This window comes from Grampus griseus (assembly GCF_964374135.1).
Source record: "Grampus griseus genome assembly, chromosome: 10".
NCBI classification, from domain to species: domain Eukaryota; kingdom Metazoa; phylum Chordata; class Mammalia; order Artiodactyla; family Delphinidae; genus Grampus; species Grampus griseus.
This window is the reverse complement of record NC_139004.1, coordinates 97,157,639-97,182,359: the sequence shown is the minus strand read 5'-3', so window position 1 is coordinate 97,182,359 and position 24,721 is coordinate 97,157,639. Positions and strand designations below refer to the sequence as shown.

Genomic DNA, 24,721 nt, shown 5'->3' with positions numbered 1-24,721 from the left:
CCCACGCCAGCCAACCAGAGGCGTCGCCGTCCTGCACCTGTCCGGGTGTTAAAGGGGCGCGGGGATACCAGATACGGGGACAGTTCGGCCCAGCGGCTGGGGCACTGAGACACACGTGGGAGACACGGGTAGAAAAATAGCGTCTGCCTTTATTCAAGTCCTGTCCTCTGCCTCAGGCCCCATCCCGCGTCCCGACCCCGGGGCCCGGAAGCAGCTGTCCAGGGCGGGCTGCAGGGCCCGGGATACCTGCTCCGCTCTCTCCGCAAGCCGCCAGGGGTGGGGGGCTGCGGGCCCCTGCAGGGTCCCCAGGAACTCGGGCATCTGTGAGGGCAGTGAGAAGACCGGCACGCTGCGGAACAGGGCGGGCACGGCGTCCGGGGACAGCAGTCTGTCGAAGTAGGCCCCGACGTAGCGGCCGGGCGCCCGACCCTGCAAGAAGTCTGGCAGCAAGCAGCTGAGCGAGGCGGCGAAGGCGTCGTGCGGGCCGTGAGCCCCGGGCGCCGACGTCGCGTCCTGCAGCCATTCGCGGCACAGCGCCACGGCCCCGGGCGAGAAGAGCAGGACCACCACGCCGCCCTCCTGCAGGGTCTGGCGCCGCTGCTTGTGGAACCAGGCCAGGGGCCCCTGCGCACTCAGTTCGCGGCGGCTCCACAGGTCCACGGCCACGCGCAGCGGCAGCTGGAACAGCGCCGAAGCCAGGGCGCCCACCAGGCGCTCGAAGCCAGGGTCGTCGGCGGAGTAGAGGAGCAGAGCCGCGCGGCTTCTGGCGGCCGCTGTGGAAAAGAACACAGCAGGAGCGGAGACGTGAGCTGGCCCGAGGCCCGGCCCTCTGGGGGCCGCCCCCCGCCCGGCGCTGGCTCACACTCACCCCCCGCGCGGACGTCCTCCTTCAAGAGCCTCAGCCACCCTGTGAGGGGAGAGGAGCGGAGGCAGCCGGTGAGCCCAGCCGCCGCCTTCTCCTGGCCAGCTCCCAGGTCCACTGGAGTCCTGCCCCTGGGGAATGGGGAGCCGGGAAGCGCTCACCTTTCACGTGGTTCTTTTTGAGGAGGAGGAGAAGGAAAAGCACAGCGGCCAAGAGTAAGCAGGCCATCCAGACCAGGGCCCAGCGCCGGTGGATGTCTAGGAGACCCAGGGGAGAAGACAGGCTTGTTAGAGACCCCCACTTCACGAAGGAGAAAAACGAGGCTCAGAGAAATGAAGAGATTTGCCCGACGTCCACAGCTCACAGGGTCAGTGTATGAACATAGATCCATTTACTTGGGTGACCTTGGATAAGTGACTTCCCCTTCTGCCTCAGTTCACCTCTGCAAAATTGGGATAACAATAATATCTACTTCACAGGATTGCTGGGAGGACTATATGTATTAATACACATAAAGCACTGAACAGGGTGCTGGGCATATTAAGTGCTCAAATGTCAGCTAAGATTACTGACTCCTAAGGGACTTCCCTGGTGGTCCAGTGGCTAAGGCACCGTGATCCCAATGCAGCGGGCCTGGCTTGGATCCCTGATCAGGAAACTAGATCCCACATGCCCAACTAAGAGTTCACATTCTGCAACTAAAGATCCCGCATGCCACAGTGAATATCTCACGTGCCACAACTAAGATCCAGCGCAGCCAAACACATAAATAAATAAATGTTTTTTAAAAAAAGATTATTGCCCCCTAAGCCTAGGGTTGCTGGACCCTTGACCTCACTCTCTTGGATGACTGCAAGAGCCTTCTAACTGGTATTTCTGACTCTTTTATGCCTCTAATTCATTACAACATGGCAGCCCCAGAGATCTTTTTTTTTTTTCAATAAATGTATTTATTTATTTTTGGCTGCGTTGGGCCTTTGTTGCTGCATGCAGGCTTTCTCTAGTTGCGGCGTGCAGGGGACTACTCTTCATTGCGGTGTGCGGGCTTCTCGTTGCGGAGCATGGGCTCTACGTGTGTGCGCTTCAGTTGTTGTGCAGGGTCAGTACTTGTGGCGCACGGGCTTAGTTGCCCCGCGGCATGTGGGATCTTCCCGGACCAGGGCTCGAACCCGTGTCCCCTGCATTGGCTGGCGGATTCTTAACCACTGTGCCACCAGGGAAGTCCCCCCAGAGATCTTTTTACGGGTTCGAGCCCTGGTCCGGGAAGATCCCACATGCCGCGGGGCAACTAAGCCCGTGCGCCACAAGTACTGAGCCTGTGCTCTAGAGTCCACAAGCCATAACTACTGAGCCTGCATGCCACAACTACTGAAGCCCTCGCTCCTCGAGCCTGTGCTCTGCAACAAGAGAAGCCACCACAATGAGAAGCCCGCACACCTCAATGAAGAGTAGCCCCTGCTTGCCACAGCTGAGAAAGCCCACACGCAGCAGCAACAAAGACCCAATGCAGCCAAAAATAAATAAATAAATAATAGATAAATTTATTTTAAAAAATACAAATTTGATTATAGCCTTTTGGGAAGCTCCTGCTACTCTTAACATAAAATCCAAATTGCTTACATCGGCTCCCAAGGCCCTACATGGCCCTTGCATCCTAATCTCATGACAGAGGCCTATCTCTCAAGACCCTCCAGCCACATTGGCTACCTTGGAGTTCCTCAAAAAAGCACCCCAGAGTCTTCACAAAAATGCATCTCTTCCCCCTTCATCTAGCTCAGCCTTCAGAGTTCACCTCCAACCTTTCCCCTGAACTAGGTCAGGTCCCCATTATATGCATTCAGGGCTTTGGACACTTTTATAGTGAATGCTTCAATAGCCCACACTTCCTAAATGATTGTTTAGCTAATGTCTTTCTAGCTTCTATGGCTGGCATGGAGACAGGGAACGTGTCTCTTTGGTGATGCTGGGATCCCTGCAAGCGCCCCTTGTGGTGTTTGAATTAATGAAGCAATGACCCTCTGATTGAAAGGCTAAGGCCATTGTGTATGCTCCCCCCAGGAATGGTCCCTGTCAAGATTCCAGCTCCTGGTACAGAGAAGAAGGGCAGTTCTTGTAATACTCACACTTTTCCATGGGGCAGGCCCACAGTGCTCCCAGGTCATCGTCCCACAGCTGTAAGACACAAACAAAACCAAATCCAGAGCCCCCGGCTTGGTATTCAACACCCATCAAGTGTGGTCCCAAATTTCCAGCCTCAGCTTTGCATATTTCACACACACACACACGGCAGCGGCAAGCTGCTCTGCCTTTGCTTATGCTGTGCCTATTTCCTGGACTGTACCTTGCTACTGGTGCCAGATTGGGCCCACATGAAAAGACCCTTCCTTGAAGCTCTCCCTGGAACCCAAAACTTAGCACATTGGTTATTAGCTGTCTTAACCCAATGGTTATCTCTTTGCTGGTTTCTTCAGCCATGAGCAACTTGGGGACAGGAACTATGCTTCTTCAACTCTTAGCTTCCCTGGGGCTGGACACAAAATAAGCACACACAGATGGTGGGTGGATGCTAGAGGGGCAATGAGGAGGCCCCTGCCCCTGAAGAGTGACAGTTTTCCTGCTAGGCACAGGAAGAGGTAGAAGAGGTTGAAGACAGGGTTTGAGGCCTGTTGCCTTTGGGCATTGGGGAGGGCCCTCCTGCCACCTACTCACCTGAAGACACTGGCCTGACTGCACATCTTGTAGTAACGGCCCTCCAAGACGAGCTGCCCTCTGCCAAGCCAAGGGATGGGTGCTGTCACCTAGAGGTACCACACCTAGGAGGCCACCAGGCTACAGCTGGGCAGAATAGTAGGGAGGAGGGTCTGGGAGACTTTTCAGAGGCCACTGAGAACAAGGCCCAGGTCTGAGTTACCCCTACATTCCCAGAGACCAGCACAGGGCCTGGCACAGAGGAGGGGAAATTGAATAGTGAAAATTTGAGGCCAGATTTGAAGTGGAGCTGGAAAGGGACATGAAGGAGGGTCCCCCATCCCTCACCGTGGACGCCCTGCTAAGCAGTGGAGTGCAGCCACTGGGTTCCAAGGCGCAGAGTGATCTGTTGTCCTGGGGGCCTCGTGTCTCCACGAGCAGCATGTCATCCTTGAGGGGCCCCAGGGAGTCTGGAAAGGGTGAAAGCCCACTCTGAGTGAGACCCAACCTGGTTGAGGGCTGCCACTCCCCTGCCCCATGCCTGACTTTCACCCCCAGGAGCTGGCACCTCCAGGGTCCACCCCTATTGCAGTGGCCCTGCCCCAGCCTCCCCCAGGTCCCACTCACCAGCCCACAAGCACTCTTGTAGCTCCTGCTTCTCCCAGGTGCTCACCTGCTCAGAAGGGGCCAGGGTTAGGGGCACGAGGAAAAGCAAAAGCTGAAGCCAGAAAAACCAGAAGAGAAGGGACAGACAAGGGGAGGCCTGTCAGGTTGGGGGGTGGGGTCTGGACTCTGGACTTGACCTTAGGCAGAACTGGGTTCAAGGCTGAGTAATTAGGAATCACTCCATCTTTCTCAGCCTCAGCCTTGTGAGGTCATCTGTGCTAAAGGGTCTTACGGCCATAAATTAACTCTTTTCAGTTCTGACAGAACACTTTATACACTCCCTTCTCACCTAACCACCTTCTCAAAGAGGCTTCATCTGACTGCCCCTCTTGAAATTGCAACTCCAACCCTCCTTTATCCTTCCCCACCTTTTCCTATAGTATTTATATACAATTTTAACATACTGTATAATTTACTTATTATGCCTATTGTCTGCCTTTTTCCATTACAACATGAACTCTTTAAGGGTGGGAACATTTATTGGTTTTATTCACTGACATATCTGTTCCAAGAGCCTAAAACAGTGCCTGAAACATAATGGCTCAATAAATCTGGAATTAATATTTTTATAACTACCCTTCGAAGTTATAAAGCAACCCATTTCTACAGGTAGAGAAATAGGATAATTATAGCAATAATCAAAGCAGTTAACATTTATTGAGAATTTAGTTTGTGCCCGTTGCTAAGATGAAGCATTGTTTAATCTTCATAACCACTCTGAAGTATTCAATAGTTACTATTATCATCCCCATTAAACAGATGAGGAGACTGATGTTCAGAGAGGTGAAGTGCCCAGGGTCCCGCGCCATGCACCGGTAAATAAGTAGTGGAACCCCTAAAGAGGAAGCTGGTAACCACTTTGCTCCAGGGACCCAAGGATAAAGTGGATTCAGAAGACAGTGACTGGGAGTCCGGGAGGTCCTGACCCCAAGCCTGGCTCTCTGGCGCCCCTTTCTTGCCTGGACACAGATGTTGGGGTGGCCTTTCAGCAATGGGAACTCAAGAGCCTTCTGTGGAAAGAGGGTAATGGGTGGGGTCATTAAATTTGGGCCCCTAGGTTCCCCTTCCTTCCCCAACCCCGGGAACCTCCTGCCGCCTCGCTTACATTCACAGTGACATTCTCTCGGGGCAGCGGTGGGACCAGCGGCTGGCAGGGGCCCCCATCCGGTGCCTGCCAACACAGTGTGGCCTCAGCGGGTAGTGAGCACGGCGCGTCAAGCCGCCAGGCCCGCGGGGGCAGCAGCTGCAGCCGGGCGGCACGCCAAAGGTTCCGGTGTGCACGGGGGTCTGCAGGGAGAGGGTCTGGTTACTGCGTGCCACCAGGTCCCGCCCGCACCGCTCCCGCCCTGGCAGAGCCGGTCCACTCACCCTCCCTAAAGGGGCAGATGCTGGTCCTGACAGAGTCGGGCTCTAGACGCCACACCTAGAAAGGAAACGGGGCTCCACAGGTCAGTTCACCCCAGCCAGCACTCTGCTAAGCCCTGGGGATGCATTCACTCAGCCCATACAGTCAGTGCTCCTTGGCCCTCCGTATTCGCTGTTCTGCATCCTCGGATCAAAAATATTCCGGGGAAAAAAATTCCAGAAAGTTGCAAAAAGCAAAACTTGGATTTGCCTGCAGGAAACTGTTTACATAGCGTTTACATTGTATTAGTTATTATAAGCAATCTAGAAATGATTTCAAGTATACAGGAGTATGTGAGTAGGTTATGTGTAAATACTACGCCATTTTATATTATATAAAGGACTTGAGCATCTGCAGATTTTGGTATCCACAGAGATCCTGGAACTAATCCCTCTGGGATACTGGATATGGAAGGAGGATGTATTTCACCAACATATGCCCAAGTCTTTTTGCCCTTTACAAGGACCTAGAATTGCACACATTTATTCTTCCAGCAAGCCCTATGCCAACATCTGGCAACATCTTCACTCGACAAATTTTTAATGAGTATTTACTATGTGTCTTAGCACTGTGGTAGGCATAGGGACTTTTAACAATTAAATCCACAATCACTCTGTGAGAACCTACTTAGCACAGGTTCTCAGCACAGCGTTAAGGACACGTCCATTTATTCATTTTTTCTTCCAATAGACATTTTTTTTTCTTTTTTGGTTGCGTTGGGTCTTCATTGTTGCGTGCGGGCTTTCTCTAGTTGAGGCAGACAGGGGCAACTTTTCATTGTGGTGCACGGGCTTCTCATTGCGGTGGCTTCTCTTGTTGCCGAGCATGGGCTCTAGGCGCACAGGCTTCAGTAGCTGTGGCTCGCGGGCTCTAGAGCGCAGGCTCAGTAGTTGTGGCACACGGGCTTAGTTGCTCCATGGCATGTGGGATCTTCCCGGACCAGAGATCGAACCTGTGTCCCCTGCATTGGCAGGCGGATTCTTAACCCCTGTGCCACCAGGGAAGTACCCAATAGACTTTTTAAGTGCACCCATTCTTGGCTTAGTCCTAAAGCACTAGGGATAATAAATTAATTTATACAACAAATGTATAAGAGCACCTACTACGTAGCAGGCATTGGGCTTGGCAGTGAGGACATTTATATCACAGCAAACATTTCATGAGTGTCTGTTATATGTCCTATCACTGTGCTAGGCAGTAGAGTTTCACTCATTCACTCATTCATTCACTTAACAAACTTAATTAGCACCCACTACATACCAGTTATTGTGCAAGGCTCTGGAGAAATTACTAAATTAGAATAGATATCATTTCCTTGCCTTCAAGGAAATTACAAATTCACAGTTGTAGTAAGGATAAGACATGTATACAAATTAATAAATCAATCACTCATTTATTGAGGATTTGTGGTATGCAAGAAGAGACAGGTGCCCAAATAAGAAAACAAGTGATAAATGATAAATAGAAAAGAAAAGACAGAAATGCAAGAAGATTTGGAGACAGAAGAGGCCAGGAGGTTGGGCAAAAGCTTTGGGAAAGAGGTGACTGGAAGGATTGAGGTGTATGGAAAAGAAGGATTGGGGTGTATAGAAAAGAAGTGAGGGCATTTCAGGTAGTGGGAATGAGAGACATTAATGTCACAGGTAAAACAGATGGGACCTGATGACCAATTAAATGTATAATCAGAGGGAGAATATATTATTATAACATATATAAGCTGGAAGTGGCACACTTCCTTATAACAGCCCTGTGAGGCTGGTACTGTTTATTCCCATTTTACTGATAGGAAACAGGCTCAGAGAGGTGAAGTGACTTGTCCAAGGTCACACAGCTAGCAAATGGCAAGTCAGGATTCAAATAAGTCTGAGTTCACAGCGCACGCTCTACTCTCCAGGGGAGCACAAAGAAGGAATTGGAGGAGTAGTGGAAGCCTTCAAGGGGGAGATGACATCTGAAGGGGGCCTTGAAGCACAAGTAGAAGTGCTGGGGATAGAGGATCACGAAGAGCATTCAGGGCATGTACAAGCAGAAAACATAGGACAGCAAAGTGCAAGGGAGGGCCAGTCCCCCTAGGGAGCCACAGTTTCCATCTCAGAGAGGAGTGTGGAGGGTGGTGAGACCAGGAAGGTGAGGGCCAACCGTCTCACCAGTTCCCTAATCCCTGTCCCCGGGCACCCAGCTGGACTCTGCTCCTACCTGAATACAGAGGCAGGGAACCAGGTCTGTGTGGTTCAAGGTAATGGTCTGCGGCCCAGTCTGTGGGAGAAGCAGAAGGAGAGAAGTTGAAGAAGATGAGGAAGAGGAAGGCTGGAAGCCGAAGTTAAGGACACCGGGCAGGCAGCCATTCCCCCAGCAACGTTCCTTGCTTTGGGCGTGGGTGGCTGTGTCCTTTTCAAAGGTGCCCTATGATAATGCACTTGCAACTTCAGCACAAGCATCGGCCTGCAGTGGGAATGGACCTGGGGAGGGAGAGGCCTCACCAGGTTTCTGTGCCACCAGGGTTTTGCAGGGCCCGGGACCTGGTTCCAGTACAGGGAGAGGCCAAAGCGCTGATCCTCAGGGATGTCCACCACCAGGTGCACGTCATTGCCATCTGCAGACACGTTGAGCACGGGCAGGGCTGCGGAGGAGGCAAAGAGAGAGACTTCCTTCACCTCTTCTGTACACCCAAGCCTGGGTCACATCCACCCACTGCCCCTTTGGAGTTTCCTTCAAAGCCCTTAGACTAGGAGGCCCCTGGAGGGCAGAGCCTGTGTCTCCATGTCAGACCAGACTTCAGCCACAGCCCAGGACTGAACCCATGTAGGCCCCAGTATGGGGTCTGGAGAGGGCTCTTCTTCTTGCTTCTCCCTCTGCAGCCAGAAGTACCTGTAACCACTGTAAAATAAATCATTCTCCTCTGCTCAGAACCTTCTGATGGCCCCCACATCACCCCAGAGTAAAAGCCAGAGTCATTACAGTGGCTTGCAAGTCCCTCCCCAGTATGGCTGCTGTGAACACTCTAACCTCATTTCCTAGCACTCTTGTCCTTAATTAACCTGCTGCAGACACACTGTCCTCCTTACTAATACTTAAAAACACTAGACACACTCCTGCCTCAGGCCCTTTGCACTGGCTATTCCCTTCACATGGAACCCTCTTCCCTCAGATACCCCATGGCTCCTCCCTCACCTCCTTCAGGTCTTTTGCTCACTGACCACTCCAACTCCCAACCTCTCTATCCCCCTTCCCTGAAATTTCTCCATAGCACTAATAACCATCTAACTTATTGCATATTTCACATCTCCATGTGTTTATCGTGTCCTCCATCACCCCCACCCTGACCCCGACTACCAGTAGAACATCAGCTCTGTGAAGGCAGGGATTTTTGTCAGTTGTTTTTTTTTTTTTTTTTTTAATTGGTTTGTCTCCAGTGCCTAGGGCTATTCCTTGAGCAGGGTAATGACTCAATAAATATCTGCTGAATAAGTGAATCAGTGTCTACCAAATGAATAAAGACATGAAATCCATGATGTGTATCTGTATCCTCAAACCTCTGGTGCTGAGTAGTCTTTAATGAATTACCAAAGAGGCATCAAGCTTAAATTTAAGAACCCAAATAGAAAATGAAGTTGAAATCTTTTGAGTTCAAAAGCATCACAGTGTTTCTATCTCGATGTGGCTGGTAGTTATGCAAGTGTATACATATGTAAAAATTAATTGAACTGGACATTAAAATTGGTGCACCTTACACACTTTTCTGTATGTATGTTATACCATGATAAAAAAGAAAATACAAAACAAAAATATGAACAAAGTCCAAATAGTACGTGAGAAAAATCATCAGAACCTTGAGTTTCTTAGCCCTTATTTTATGATTTAATATTATTTTTATTCTAATATATGGGGGCGGGGTGCACCGTAATCTTGACAATGTTTTGGGCCACTAGATGTTCCTGGTACTAATAAATATTTGTTCTAAGAAGTGAGAGATTCACCTTTATATTCTAAATGCCTGGCACTGAGTAAGAGCTACCGCAGTTCTTTTGTGATAAATGAATGAACGAATAAAAGAGCTCTGTGAGCCTCTGGGATGTGGCAGCCAGACCTGAAGTTCACTCCAAGGGTCCCTCACACTCCAGACCCACCCTCACCCTCCTCCCAGCCCTGCTGGCCCTAGCTCCTACCCCAGCAGCTCTGAATGCTGTCCCGGACTTCAAGACCCCTGCAGTCTGGGGAGAGATCACAGAAAAGCCTCTAGTGGGGTTGGGGGCAAAGAAAGAATGGGGGCAATCCGACCCATGGGGAGCCCTGGGAAGGGCTCCCTGTCCCCTCAATACCACCCATATATATTCCAGTGCCCAAAGCACCTTCCCCAGACACTGGGAAGCAACGTCACCTGGGGAGAGGAGGCATGAGGGACTGACTATGGGCAGCTGGGAGTGAGAGTGCCTGAGCGCGGCCGGGACGAGGAAGGGGGTTAAAGCAGAAGGGCAGTGGCCGGTGGGGAGAGAGACTAAGGGGCCAGCACTCGGGGCCCCTCAGGCTGTGGGGCCACTTACCAGGCAGCTGCTGTGTGAGATTGAGTTCCTTCTGGTACCGGGGCTGAGTGTAGGACCAGATTCGCACCTCAGCCCCCAGGGCAGCCTCGAAGCACTCAAATACTACAGAGCCCTGTGAGGAGAGGGTGGCGGAAGGCTGGTGGTATAGGGCTCAGAATTGAGGCTCCTCTCCATGGTCTGCTCCACTCACACTCTGCCCTATTCCCAACCAATGACTATTCATACTGTATGGCCCCCAATTCTGCTGCGAACATGTCCTCAAAGGCCTCCAGTTCTAAAGCACACAGCCTCAGGAGGGGTGGCAGCAGGGCCAGGATTAGTGCCCCCACTCTATTAGTCCTTGCCTCATCCCTGCTGTTCCAGGTCACGTGCCAAAGCTAAGGTGATCAGAGACCCCAGACCCCAGCACAAATGTGGGAGGCCCCCCCCACAGAAGTCGTTCTCACTCCCAGTGCCTCAGTGGGCCTCATGATTGCCCTGTGAGGGGGACCAGCAGGTGATCTCCCATTATTTTCCAGGTAAGACGATATAGACTGGGGGCTGGGGACAGGAGGGAAGTCAAAGTTTGAGTGACTTGGCCCAAGTGGAGATACATATCCCAACCATGAGCAGCCCCCTGAGGCTGGGAGAAGCTCCGCGGGGGGACAGACATGGTACATGTGGGGCAGCCACAGACAGTATGGCAGGGAATCCGGAAAAGTGGATTCAGCCCACAGACCTCCCGTCTGCAAGCCTCAGCTTCTCTATCTGGAGCATGAGGGCAATAATAATGTCTAGTTCATGGGGGTAGTTTTGAGGATTACAAAAGAAAGGAAAAATTAAACTTTCTGAGACTCTTCCGTGTTGGGTATTATACCAGGTGTTTTATACATATCAACTCATTTTACTCTCACAACAGCTATGTGAGGTAGGACTATTCTTTTTTTTTTGGCCACACTGGGTGGCCTGTGGGATCTTAGCTCCCCAACCAAGGATCGAACCCGGGCCCTCGGCAGTGAAAGCGCAGAATTCCAACCACTGGACCACCAGGGAACTCCCGAGGTAGGACTGTTCTTTTTCCCACTTTACGGACAGGAAAACTGAGGCATAAAGGACTCAAAGAACTTGCTCACAGCCCTGCTAGAATCAGGACCTAAAGAGATAATGCACGTGAAAACCCTTCATAAATTCATTATTATTTCGCATACCACAGACTGACCAGGCTGCACGAGGGCAGCAGGCACTCGCACCTCCAGTAGGACGCAGCGGGCAGTAGGGTAGGCCTGGAAGGAGAGCACGACGTGGGCCTGGAGAGAGGCTGTGAGCAACAGGGCAAGGGGTCGGTCAGGCTCAGGGGCCCTGGGCAAGGCTCTGGCGAGGGGCAGTTGGGCCAGCCGGCTTCTCCTCACCGTTCCTAGGCTCCTCAATCGCTGGGTCCTCTGCAATTCCAAACGTCTCTTCATCTTCAGGCTCTTCCCAGTACCCTGGAATGACCCGAGAGCAAGGCTCAGATCTAGCCCCAGCTCTGGTTTTGGGTTCCTTCCAGGAAGCTCAGTGCTAGGAAGCAGAGGCCAGGCTTGGGGCCGGGGGTGTGGGCGGGGAGACCAGTGTGACCTGGGGGTTCCGTTGGCCAGTGTCCTCCAGGAGAATACTGAGGATGCCCCGTGCTTCCTGACAGACACCCTCCCTGGTCTTCGTGCCCACTCCAGACACACTCACATGCACCAATGCCCAGTCATGGGATGACAGGCTCACCATGCACAGCCAAGTGGACATCCACACGCACACAGAGGTCACAGTCGGTATCCTTGTAGCACCTTAGCACCAGCTCTGTCTGCAGGCCTGTGGGCACCAGCACGGGGCCTGGGGCAGACACGAGGCTCCCAGGCAGGCAGAGCACATCACCATCTGTGTGTGAAGGGTGGGGTGGGAGCTGAAGCTTCTCAGACCCAGAATCTGGTTGCACCTGACAACCCCAGAGGGCCAAGGAGCTTTGGGCTCTTCCTGGGCTGAGGGTAGGTGGTGAGGGCATGGGACTGAACAGCTCCCCTCCCTTCTGCCCACCTGGGAAGATCTTTCCTCTCTAAAAATAGGGCTACTTACCCCAGAGGTGGCAGGAAAGGCCCTGGGAAGGAGGTAAAGACAAGTTAGAGTTTATGCGTCCAAATGTAACCACCTTTTCCTGAGGCCCCCCCACCCGCCTACCTCTTTCTAGGGCTCCCTTTTCCAAGTCCCTCCCAGAAGAGCTCAGGCCCAGCTCTTGCCCCCTCCCCATTCTTCTCTTACCCCATCAGCACCCGACAGACCAGCCAGGGCAGTTCTGACGGTGATGGCAGCGGCAGGAGCCAGGCTAGGGCCTCAATGGCCGCAGACCGAGCCCTGAGCCTTCCTCAACACTCCTACAGTCCCAGACTCACCGGAGAGCAGCGGGCAGTGTCCTGAGGCCCCGCAACCCTCTCTAGAGAGAGGACCACAGGGTTTCGGCCCAGTGCCAAGGACAGAAAGAACCAGGGCACAGGCATCTTCCAGGTGCCAGGCAGCACCCAGGCCTGAGGCCCTGTCCTGCCCGCCCCCCGAAGGGGGGCTGACACCACACCTCTTCTCCCACTCAGCTGCGTGCCTGCGGGCAGGAGGGGCCGGAAGCCCTCCCCAGTCTCGGGGTCCCGGCGCTGGGCCGCTTGCGCACGCCCTCTCCCAGGAGTCGTGACTCCCATCCAGTCCCTGCCAGAGTGCTTTCGTTTTGGCTCCTGGCAGGCAGCCGGCTGTTCCCGCCCCGCCCGGCCCCTCCCACCAACACCAGGCCTGGGAGCCAGCAGCCTGGACCTGAGTGGTGGCCTCACTCCCTCCCTCTTTTCCTCTCCTCCTCTTCCCCTTCTCCTCCTTCTATGCTGACACCTGGCTGGGAGGGGCCCCTGGAGAGGGTGGTGGCCTAATGGCTGAGTGAGGGAGCTCTTACTCACTCTGGGAGTCCCTAAGGAGGAAGCCTCCATTGAGACAACCAAGGCCTTAGGCAATCCTGGGGCATTTGCACTTCCCACGTGACTCTGGGATCTTGGTGTCCACGGGGCCCCTCTTACTGGCCACCCCAGGTTCCTTCAGACATTCCCCTTGGGCCTCACTGTGGGACACGATCTCTAAAGACAGGGACAAGGGGCACCGTAACATGAGCTTTTCGCCTCTTCCCGGCCTATGCTCAAGCGAGGGGTAGGGGTGGATGGGACCCAGGACCCAGAGCCAGGAAGACAGGGTCCTATTTGTGCTGTTGCCATGGGCTGGCTGCGTGACTGTGGCCCCACACCACCTTTCTGAACCTGTGTTTTCTTCTCTTCTCTCTGAAGAATCACAGTGAGGATCAAGGAAATTTCCAGGGAGACACTGCTTGTGAGAATATGACAGACATGGATGTGGATTTGGGCCCAGAAAATGATGCATAACAACCGCCAGGCAGGGTTTTGCTGACCCTTCCCCCAACTCAGCACCCCGGGCACACTGGAAAAGCACCTTGTGTTTCTTAGTTTATCCATCATGTTCACCTTTATTCAACTTTCTCTATCTCAGTCTCCACTGTCCCACCTTTGCCCCCATCACCCAGGGCCAAAGCCTCCTTCCCTGGGTCCAGAGCCCTCCCTCCCTCCCTTCCTCCCACTCTGGGCAGGGCCCCGGTCTGGAAAAGGGGGATCCCTGGCTCCCAAAGGGGTTTCTGTCCCCCCACCCCCTCTGCAGCCACCTCCCACTCAGAGCTGCCATGTCTCCTGCCTCCCCAACCCCTGTCCCAACCTCTCTGGCCTGGACTGGAGCACGTGCAGACGACTATTCTCTGGAATTTTGGAGAGAGGAAGTGGGACGATCCCCCACTCACAACAGTACTGAGGTCAGAGGAGTTCTCAGGAAAGAGTGACTCTCCCTGGGGGCTCTGAGGGAGAGAACCCTCAAGCATAAGCATGAGGAAGAGACTGGACCCTGGGGGAACGTGGGGAACGGGCTGGGACAGTGAGTGTGATGCCCCGCTCCCGGGCTGGGAGGTAGCGTAAGGCTTTGGGGCCAGTGGCCCCTAGGAGGCATCCAACGATTCCAGGGTAGAAGCCTCATTCGGGGCTTCCAGCCAGTGCCCCTAGGCCTGCAGCCACAGACATCTGAACTGCGGTGAGCTCTGCTCAGCCTTGATCGGCAAGTTTGGCGGCCTCGCGTTCCAGCTGGCGGCACAGCTCCACGCGACCCCGCAGGCACGGCCGGGCCGCGAGGCGGCCCCAGCTGGTGGCTTGAGTAGAAGTCCGCGCGTCCAGCGCCCGCAGCAGGCGCGGCAGGTCTTGAAGCAGGCGGTAGCGGGGCAGGGCGCGCAGGGGCGGAGGAATGTCGCCTTTGGCGCAGAGGCGACTGAAGTAAGCGAGCAGCGGCAGCGGGCGCGGGGCGGCGCGGAGCAGGGTGTGCAGGGGTGCGGCGCGGGCATCCGGGCCGCCGGCGGGGCTCGGGCTGGCGCAGCTCCACAGCAGCAGCACGGTGCCCCGCTCCCGCGCCACGCGCGCCCGTGCCGCCCAGAGCCACGGCAGCGGGCCCACGCGCGCCACCCGCGTGCCCTCCCACAGGTCCACGATCACGTCGCGCCCGCCGCCCAGCGCGGCCCGCAGCAGTTCAGCCAGCGCTCCCACCAGGCGCCGCTGCGCCTCGGAGTCCGCCACGTGCAGGAGCAGCACCGGCCGCGCTCGACCTGGGCCTGGGGGTGGGAGCAACAGATGAACAGGGTGGGGGGCTAAGGGACAGCCCAGCCCTTTCCTCCCAGGCCTCAGCGCTACATGATAGGGTTAACTCCACCACCTCCCCTTTCTTCATCTGCGCTGGGGATGGGTACCCAAGGCAGCTTTAGCCTACAGGCCTATAGGGCGCCTTTGGGCTAATTAGATAAAGGTGCCCAGGAAGAGAAGAGGGCTAGGGCGCCAGGTGCAGCGCAGGCTGGATTTCCGCTCCACTAGCGTCTGGCCTAGAGACTGGTGCAGTGAACCACCTGCAGAAGGACCTTTGCCCTGCCTTAACCATTCCTTCCCACTAGGGGGCATGAGACTCACCGCCTTGGGTAACAGAGAGGGGGGTGCAGCGGCAGGGACAAGGCTCTTTCGGAAGGGAGCCTGGGCGGGGGAGGGATGGGGGCAACTGGCCTAGGAGCCAAGGAAGTCTGAATCCCCAGGTTACCCCCAGTGAGCTTACCTGACAGTGGGCGCTGGCAGGTGAGCACCAGAACAACACCCAGTAGGGTGGTGAAGGCCAGCAGTACCAGGATCAAGAGCCCCAGGAGCCTATGAGAGACTGAGCCAAGAAGGGTGAGGCCAAGCCCGGCTCCTCAGTGCCCAACCTCCCTCTCACTCCCCCTCCCCCTCCCAAGAACTCACCATCCGGACACAGGAGGTGCTTCCAGGCAAACTGGACATCTGACCTCCACACCTGAGGGCACAGAGCCCCCCAATCCCTGTAAGCCAGGGTAAACCCTCCTCCCAGGGGAAGTTGAATAAGGCATGGGGATAGTGAAGGGGAATCCCCCTGGATAGGGAATTCCTCCAGCACAGGGTTTGTGTCTGGTCCAGCTCTGGCTGGGCACAGAACAAGGTCAAGAGTGGCAAACTCAGAAAGTAAACCCAGGGACTTCCCTGGCGGTGCAGTGGTTAAGACTTTGCCTTCCAATGCAGGGGGTGTGGGTTCAATCCTGGTCAGTGAGCTAAGATCCCACATGCCTCAGGACCAAAAAACCAAAACATAAAACAGAAGCAATATTGTAACAAATTCAATAAAGACTTTAAAAAAATGGTCCACATCAAAAAAGAAAGAAAGTAAACCCAAAGTTAACCAGAGCATCCATGAGGATGTGGAAGGCACAGGCCCTGACTGAAGTAATCAGACACCACTGAGCTCCAGCCCATGATCACCATGCCTGAATGTGGAAACAAAGCACCAGGTTTTCTGATTTTTTTCAGGAGACGCCAGAAATCAACTTTTTAAAATGTGACATCTCCCAATATTTAAGTGGTGGCAACTAATTCCAATTTTGAACACCGTGCTGGCCAAGTCAAACATTTTTATAGACTGGATTTGCCCCATGTGTCACCTGTGGTATAGATGACAGGGGAGTATATGCAGCAGAGTGAGGGCAGGATTCCTTACCAGGACACAGCTCCCTGGCCTCAGGAAGGGAACGATGAGGTCTAGTGTCACTGAGCTTGAGCCCTGAGTCTGTGGGAAAAAAGAGCAGAATGACTGTCCCCATAGAGGCAGATCTGGCTCTGTCCAGCCCCTGAGTCTTTGCCCATTGCTGTGTTCCTCCTTTCTACCCACCACCCCTACCCAAACCCTACCCAGGCTTAGGGCCAAGAGCCACCCCTGACAAGAAGCCTTCCCAGGCTTCATTCCCAGATCCCGCTGATCATTCCCAGATCTGAACTGCTGCACAGATAAACATTAATCAGGCAATCAGGCACTCGTCAACAAACATACTCTGGGTGCCTACTCTGTGCCAGCCCCTGAGGAGACAAGGCAGGCAAGGACATTGTCTCTGTCCTCTAGCAGCTCACAAACCAGGAGGCTAATTATATGCTGCCTCCTTTCTCTGTTCTGCGCACCTGAAGGGGCAGCTTGTCCATTGGAAAGAACGTAAGTTGTAGTCAGGAGACCACAGCTAACAAAGTCAGGCTTAACTATTGCCTTTGTGGTTCCTAGCTGTGGGATCTTTGCATGGAGAGAGACTTCCTTTCTCCTTGAGCCTCAGTTTCTTCATTTGTGTGTGATAGATAATAATCCTTGTTTTATTGGGTTACTGAAAGCATCAAATGGGAATATGCAGGTGAACCCCCTTTATAATACAAAGTACAGGGACTTCCCTGGTGGTCCAGTGGGTAAGATTCCACGCTCCCAATGCAGGGGGACCGGGTTCCATCCCTAGTCAGGAAACTAGATCCTGCATGCAGGCAACTAAAAGTCTGCATGCCACAACTAAGAGTTCGCAGGCCGCAACTAAGAAGTCCGCATGCTGCAACTAAAAGATCCCATGTGCCGCAACTAAGACACGGCACAGCCAAAATAAATAAATAAATAAATATTAAAAAATACACAGTGCAATGTGTATTCATTTAGTAGGAGCAGTTGTTATTACATTATGGACTCCTTAGGGGCAGACTGTGTTATATACTTTTCTTGTATCTCCCAGGGCCTAATACAGAGTGGGAACAGAGTAGGCACTCAATAAATGCATGCTGAACTGACTGCCATCTGTCTACAGGCAAGGATGTGGCTTCACCCTGTGCTCTGGGTGCTGGTTAGAGAGTTGATCAGTCTCCACCCTTTGGGAACACCCTCCACCACCTACCCCATACCCCAGCCCTGCCCCAGACCCCATTCTCCAGCCAGCTGTGAGCAGGTGCCGATGCAGTAGCTCTCAAATCGTGGTTAAACTCAATGACGTTCTCAGCTCACAAAAATAAATGAGTCCATGGATTTAGCTCTCAATTTTAAGTTATCCCACATGACTTTGTCGTAAATCTTAAGCATGGTTTCGACTTAAATCTTAAGCATTTCCTACCACCTGTAGGCTTGGGAGCCCTCACAGAATACAAAACAAATAAACAAGCTGCATGTAAGTAAGAAAGAACTGAAACAAGCTAGCTATGCTTAGTCAGCTTGGTGCTGTGGTTTTGCGGATATATTTGATGGTGGTTTTTATGTCAGATACACAGAAGAGAGTCTGCTAGTCAAACTGCTGTTAGTTCACATGATAGAGTTAAATCTGTCAGTAGTTTACAGTATTCTGCGAAGAGCACTTCAGCTTCCTGGGGCTCTGCCTCCCAAAGATAGAGAACGTCTGCCAGGAGCCTTGTGGAGGAAGGCAGGAGAGTAGTGGTAGAGGACAGCTGGTTCAAGAGAAGACATCAATATAAAATGTGGTGGGAGTTCGAGTGGGCCAGAGAACAGCTGGGAGTGGGAGGGCCAGTCTCTTGTCTCTGTTTATCCCTGTAGGTTCAAAATCGAAAAGGATTAGAGGGACTTCCCTGGTGGCGCAGTGGTTAAGAATCCGCCTGCCAATGCAAGGAACACAGGTTCGACCTCTGGTCTGGGAAGATCCCACATGCTGTGGAACAACTAAGCCCGTGAGCCACAACTACAGGGCCCGTGAGCCACAACTACTGAGCCCACTCGCCACGACTAGAAAAAACCCACGCACAGCAATGAAGATCCAACACAGCCAAAAAAATAAAAAATAAAAATAAATTTATAAAAAAAAAAAAAGAAAAGGATTAGAAACTGATCCATTGAAGACCCCAATGACTGGCAGAGGAGGCAGCTGAACAAAGGCTGGCCAAGTAAATAAATAACCAGATGTTGTAAGAGATTTGCTTGCCTCCACCTGCTGTGCTCTAATCAAGAGGTTCTAGAGGGGGCCAAGCCCTGGCTAGGCCATACCTGGCTGACGTTGTACACAGGGGGCACCATGCTGTCCTGCCCCAAGCCTGAGTGGCTCCAGGCAGCACTGAAGGTGGCGGGCATCCTTGAGGAGAAGTGAAGGACCAGCTGCTGGGCCTGGGTATCCATGCTCACGTTCCAGGATGGGGCTGCCAGGGGGTAGGAAAGGGCATCATGTAATAGATGATGGTTTGTGGGAGGTGATAGAAGCCGGGCTGCAGTTAACAGAGAAGTCAGGGCAGGGATAGAGTTTGGCTTTGCCGCAGTTGCATGAGGGCGAAATGGTGGGAAGGGGTCCCAGCCAGGGTCACTTATTGGCTCACCGAATGTCTGGTGGGGGCATTCAACGTGGCTGCTGTTTCCAAAAGAGAACTGAGAAATCCAAGAATGGCAAGTCAGCAAGCTCCAGGCACCATGCACACCCTTCCCCCTCCCGTGTTGCCCATGCTTGTACCTTGAAGCAGAGCTGGGGGTGCAAGTCCACCTTCTCCAAGACATACCACTGTGGTGGGAGAAGGGAGTTAGGGAGCAGGGCCCTGGGCCCCAGCCCTGCCCACCTAGGTCCTAGGGAGGCCATCTCACCCCCTCTGACTCTCGAGCCGTGGCATTGGGGACGTCTTCGCAGAGGGTGTGCCAGCCCCGCCTCTGGCAGAGGGAGGCGTCCAGCTTCAGTGGGCAGCGGAGTGTCAGGGCCATGACCATCTGACTGTGCTGGCTGTGGTCAGTAAAGTTCACCGACTCCCAGAAGTCCGAGCCATCTGGGCAGGCAGCAGGGGCAGAGAGTGAGGCCCAGGAGGCCTGAGCCCCATCCCCAGGGCATCGGGAGATGATATTTGTGAGGGAGCCTGGCACAGCCCTGGTCTGCCTAGGTGCCTGATAAACGAGCATGCCTCCTCCTGCCCCTCCTGTTGCCTCTTCTATTTAGCTGTCTCGTCTCCTTCCTGCACCTCCACTCTGGCCAACTCCTTGCTGCTCCCCAAACTCCAAATCTTCATATCTTTGCTTATGTTCCTCTCAGAATCAGGAATGCTTTCCCCTCCCTTCTCTCCTTTCTAAATCCTGCGCATTTTCTGAGCCCAGCTCAGATGTCACTCCCTTTAGGAGACCTTTTCTACTCATGGACAGCCGTCATGGGCTTCTCCCTCCCCTAAGTTCACGCCTTACAGTCTATTCCTTAATTACAACCCTGCCCTGGACCATAGGATGCTTTGAGCTGTTCATTTGTCATGTTTGAGAATCCTGTCTCTGCAAGCTGGGCTCAACAGTATGCACAGATGTCACCAACCACTTTCGCATATAATATTGAACTCCAGCCTCATAAGGAGTTGGAAAGTGAGGCAGGGCAAGTATCATTAGTTTACAGATGAGGAAACTGAGGCTCGGAGAAGAATGAGTGGCAGAGTTGGGATGGGAGCCCAGGCCCTCTGGTCCATCTTCTTAGGACATTACCTCCTGGGGTGGATATTTCTGAACAGTGCTAGTACAATGTTCAATGCTCTGATTTATTGGCAGGCTGATTGCTAGACATGGTAGCCCATGACTTGCCCCCACTGACTCCAGAGAAAGTGCCTGCATGCCTTCTGGGGACCTTCTCCAACGCAGGTGTAGAGGGTGTGCAAGTGCGTGTGTGTGTATGTGCATGTACGTGTACGTTTGTGGGGGAGAGACAGAGAGAAGCTGTGCGTGAGCAAGAGTCACATGAGTAGCACTCACAGGCTTCAGGCCAGCTCTGGAAGGGACACTTTTTGTGCCTCACGGTGTCTTCTTGCAGGTAGGACACCTGTGGGGACAGGGGAGCAGGGAAGAAGGGTCAGAGGAATGGCTTTCCCTACATCACTCAGACTTGAAACTCATTCTGGCTTGACCTTGCCCAGATGCAAGCTGCCTGAGCTGGCAGGGCACCGAGGAGAAGAAGTGTGGGGTGTGGGCAACGGTGGGTGGCACTTGGCACTCAGGGAGGAACCCCAGACTATAGGAGCAAGATCAGTGGGTGAGGGGCTGAGTCCTTTTTTCCTGGAGAGGAGAACGTATCCCCACAAAGAGGCAAATCATGAGGTCCACATTCCTCAACTTTGGCCTTCCCTGGCCTCCACTCTCAGCGATTCCTAAGGCGCTGAGTGTCCCATAGGGCCCCTCCCTCTGAAAGCCCAACACCCAATGTTATCCCCCTGGCAGGTGCTCCCCGCTCCAGGTCTCTGCCTGCACCCTCCCTTTTGTCTCCTCCTGGGTGACAAGGCCTCCGCCTTTCCTGTCTAGCCCAAAGGAGTCTTAATGCTAGGCACCTCAGTCTTACAAGGAGAGGAGGAGGACTTCCACGCAGGGCTAGTGGGGATGAGACTTCTGGGGCCATATGGAGCCTTGCAGTGGCCACGAGCCCCCACTGTGACAGCTCAGAACACCCAGTGAAGGCAGCTGTCTATCCTGCCTCTGTGGGCTGAGGCCGGGTCTCGACAAAGGCAAGCTGGGTCTGGGTGGGGCTGAGGTTGGACTCACCCCCAGGAATGTGCCATGGTCAGCAGGACACCTCCATCCCTGGCTCTGTGTGTGGCTCACTGTCAGGCTGGCACCAGTCTTCCCTAGCATCTCGTTAACACCAGCCCTTTTAAAACCTGACTTAGTGGAGATATGCTTGACCAATGGTGCTATCTGGGTGGCCTAGGAGTGAAGCCATGGACCACCCACACCTTCTCCTCTGCTCACCTCGATGCACAGACAGGGCAGAAGGAATTCATAAGGCAGGTCTTCAGTGCAGCCCCCAGACACAATTTTCTGTGGACAAAGCAGCAAAGGAAGAGAAGAAGAGGGGCCTGAGAAAGAGCAGAGGCACCCTGGAAAACGGCAGGAGAAAACTGGGACCTTGGTCACCACATACCCTACTTTTCCTCTTATCTGAGACATTTCTTCCTCTGAGAAATTTCTTCTCAGGGGGTCTCTGCCCTGTAATCTGACCATCTGCTCTAGGTGTCTCAATATATGGAATGAGGGGAGTGGGGAGGAGATGGGGAAAGGAATATACATTTATTGAGCCCCTACTATATGCCAGGGAGGGTGCTAGGTGCTAGAAGCACCAACTCAATTAATTAAATGCTAGCATCATGGTGATCTTGGGAGGCATCATCGCCATTTTAAATGTGGAGAACTGAGGGACTCGGGTACAGCATCAGTCCCTTCAAATGGTACCAACTGTATACAAGGGCATCCGTGACAACTGGAGGTTGAGGTGGAGTGTCAGGGCCTAGGCCGGAAGAATAGGGGACATCTCATTCTCTGAGGAGCAGTGACAAAAGGGAGGGAGATGGAAGGGTACCAAGACAGATGTGACCATTTTGTTATTTTCTCAGGAGAACAGCTTCTTGGGGGAACTGAAAAGTCCTCTTAATGCAACCTGAATCTCACTGAGGGTCCTCTCACTGGGGGTAAGCGCCATATCCATTTCTCTGCTAGGCATTCATGGCTGCCCCAGGTCTCTGCCTGCCCTCTCCTTCCTCTCCTGCCAGGAGACAAGGCCCCCTAGTTCTCTGTCTAGACCAAAGAAGTCTTCATGCTAGGCACTTCAGACTTGTAAGGAAGTCTTGGACAATCACCACCTCTCTCTGGGACTCAGTCTCCCCATCTGTATAATGGGTAGGTCCTTTCACTCCAGCCCTGTGTGATTTGGCTTTTACAGGCAGATGGCCCTCCATACCTGGGCATCAAAGGGACGGCTCAGCTCCTCACACTCCAGTGCCCACTGGTGGCAAAGACGCACACTGACCTCAGGGCCTGGAGGAATGGTCACTTGAATAACCCGTGCCTCAGGCAGCAAGTCAAAGGAGAACTCAGGCCCTGGGGAGAAGGGGGACTTGGTGGCCTTGTCTTTTGGCCTTAGCACAGGTACCACGACTTGGCTCCACCATCTCCAGTCACACGATGTGCCTACCTCCAAGCCTTTGTGAGCCACGTTTGGAGAGACCTTCCCCTTTCTCTGGATCTGCAGGTTGGGTTCTTTTGGAACGCAGCCCCTTGTGGGAGGTGTCTGGGGAGGGGACGGAGATGTGATGGCCCTTCTCAGACAGGCAACGGCTACTTAGCAGCTTCCTCTGCAGGCAGAGAGCAAGGCTGGGCTGGCCTCAGGCCAGGAATCAGGAACTCTGGCTTCTATTCCTGTCTCTGGAATCCAGGGCACCACAGGCGAGCTGCTCAACCTTTAAGGCTCAGTGTCCCTAACTGTGTAATGGACAGAATAGTCTTCTTGAGTCCACTCTTTCCAACTCTCTTTTATGGCTGGAGAACAGAATGAGAAGCCAGAAAGAGAAGGGCTGTGGGGTGTAGGGAAGGGCTGGAACTGACAGGGAGAGTACCTGAGCAGATGCTGGCATCGTGTGCCTCCTACAGAACCGGAACTTGTAAGACTTTTTGGATTTCTGCACCAGGAGGTGGAGCCAGTCCCACTGAAGACCTGCACAGGGAATGACACATTTACTATCCAGCCCTTCACGGCCCCTCCGCTACCTGGAGATGTGACCCAGTGTTGGACAGTCAGTCATTTTAGATCAGGGAGGGTAATGATCGCAAACTTCTTTAGTCCTAAGTTATGATACAATCAAAAAAGCTTTTTCTCTTCTTAAGTAGAGAAAAACTATGTATATACAAAGATGTTCATGGTAGCATTATTTATAACAGTGAACAATTAAAAACTGTCAATTCTTAAGCAGTGTGTGGGCATTTAGTATGCCCCAGGCACTGAGCTAGGCAATGAAAATGTAGAGTTGAATAAGACAGATCTTACTTTACAGATAGAAGGTAAAAACAGTAAATTCATAGAACTAAACCATTTTAATCCCAAGAATTGGTACCAGCTGAAAGGAGAAACACCTTCACAAAACGATACAACTGAACTCACAAATATCAATCATGGTGTGTGCCATTTTAGGAGGGCCTAATTCTCTGCTGAGGTTGACAACAGGACAAACATCTCTTCTAGTAGGATACGTTTTACTAGCGTCAGCCTAGGGGCCCCCCCAAATTCCCCCAATTCCAATCTCCACTAAGAATGGCCCAAAGGACTGTTTCTCATACCCGAAGGATCTGACACCAGATGCAGGCACCAACAGCAGGGACAGTGGCAGAGCCAAGCACGCCAAGGCTTTGGGGAGGGGGGAAAGGCCGATAGGGTATGGCGAGGAATCTGGGCAGACCTTCCTGTGAAAGATGAAAAGGAAATCAAATGGTAAGGTCCCAGGAGTTCCCTCCTGCCTCAGAAAAGTTGGACTTGAGGCTGAGCTCTGCCACTTACATCCTGGCCGACTGAGCTGGGGCAAGTTACAGACTCCTCTAAGTCTCAGCTTCATCATTCATAAAGTGGAGCTGCTGTCAAGATCAAGTAACGTAATGCGTGGGAAAATGCCTTACGAAGTATAATAAAATGTACCCTAAAACAGGAAGGATCATTGTTGTATTACTGACTGCTGTGGGACCAATTAAGGGAGAGTGCCTGGAGACTTACCTGGCTCTCATTTAATCCTCCCCACAGCTCAGGGACAGCTGTTTTCATTGTATAATCATTTCTACCGTGCTCCTATACCCCTCAGAAACCGTGCATGGCCTGAAGTCATGCATGGAGTATGTGGCAGAATTACAACGCAAATCCAGGCTCACCTTGTGTTTTTTCTTTGATACTATGCTACTTCCCAGGTTGAGAACCAAAAATTAGAATGGAAGAATGGGGAAGAGGAGCAGGGCAGGGAATGAGACTCACCAGTGAAACTGTCATCCTGAAGGCACAGGGCCCAGTAGGGAAAAGAAAGGATAGAAGTATAATTAGTAGGTATTCCCACGAGGAGCATTCTCCCTGGGGTCTTTGCCTCACATCACCTAATTTCGGGGTCTGCAGAAGCCAATAGCCCATCCACTCTGGCTCTTTTCTTCCCAGCTCCACCCTGCCCAGGCCCTCAGTGCACCAGGACCTTGACTATCCATCCCTTCAAGACGATGTAGAGAACACACTGAGGCTGCCACCAGAGCTCAGGGACTTGGGTAGCAGGAAAGGACAGGCGGAGAGTGGGGAGCTGTACCAGCCTGTGCCAGCCAGATGTCCCCACCCAGCAGCAGCAGGCACACCTTACCATGTGGGAGGCCAGCAGACAGAGGGTGCTCCAGCTGGGA

The 24,721-nt window shown here is 53.1% G+C and overlaps 2 protein-coding genes across 11 annotated transcripts; both read right to left on the bottom strand.

Moving 5' to 3' along the window:
• Positions 1-104: 104 nt before the first annotated feature.
• IL17RC (interleukin 17 receptor C) lies at positions 105-12,909 on the bottom strand. Of its 10 annotated transcripts, none has more exons than XM_082663240.1 (19): positions 12,559-12,845; positions 12,245-12,266; positions 11,897-12,049; positions 11,551-11,625; positions 11,350-11,459; positions 10,163-10,274; positions 9,788-9,832; positions 8,102-8,241; positions 7,818-7,877; positions 5,585-5,639; positions 5,322-5,503; positions 5,176-5,226; positions 4,178-4,223; positions 3,899-4,020; positions 3,572-3,631; positions 2,986-3,034; positions 1,024-1,119; positions 869-907; positions 106-773 (listed from the first exon to the last, which is right to left on the bottom strand). In XM_082663240.1, the coding sequence occupies exons 1-19, from the start codon at positions 12,661-12,663 to the stop codon at positions 154-156; spliced, it is 2,142 nt and encodes a 713-aa protein (XP_082519366.1). In that variant the 5' UTR covers positions 12,664-12,845; the 3' UTR covers positions 106-153. The 10 variants fall into 10 exon arrangements, with proteins under 10 accessions (XP_082519367.1, XP_082519372.1, XP_082519369.1 ...); XM_082663248.1 differs by lacking the exon at positions 12,559-12,845 and adding an exon at positions 12,428-12,531 and having other exon boundaries at positions 11,361-11,459; XM_082663241.1 differs by lacking the exon at positions 5,176-5,226 and having other exon boundaries at positions 105-773; positions 12,559-12,909.
• A 1,256-nt stretch (positions 12,910-14,165) lies between these two features.
• Positions 14,166-23,933, bottom strand: IL17RE (interleukin 17 receptor E). The gene is made up of 15 exons (XM_082664358.1): positions 23,853-23,933; positions 23,636-23,758; positions 22,918-23,015; positions 22,497-22,656; positions 22,263-22,402; positions 21,278-21,346; positions 20,291-20,357; positions 19,160-19,335; positions 19,032-19,079; positions 18,901-18,949; positions 18,578-18,726; positions 16,289-16,357; positions 15,523-15,574; positions 15,341-15,439; positions 14,166-14,852 (listed from the first exon to the last, which is right to left on the bottom strand). Exons 3-15 carry the CDS (start codon positions 22,933-22,935, stop codon positions 14,296-14,298), a joined length of 1,653 nt encoding a protein of 550 aa, XP_082520484.1. The 5' UTR covers positions 22,936-23,015; positions 23,636-23,758; positions 23,853-23,933; the 3' UTR covers positions 14,166-14,295.
• Positions 23,934-24,721: the final 788 nt, after the last annotated feature.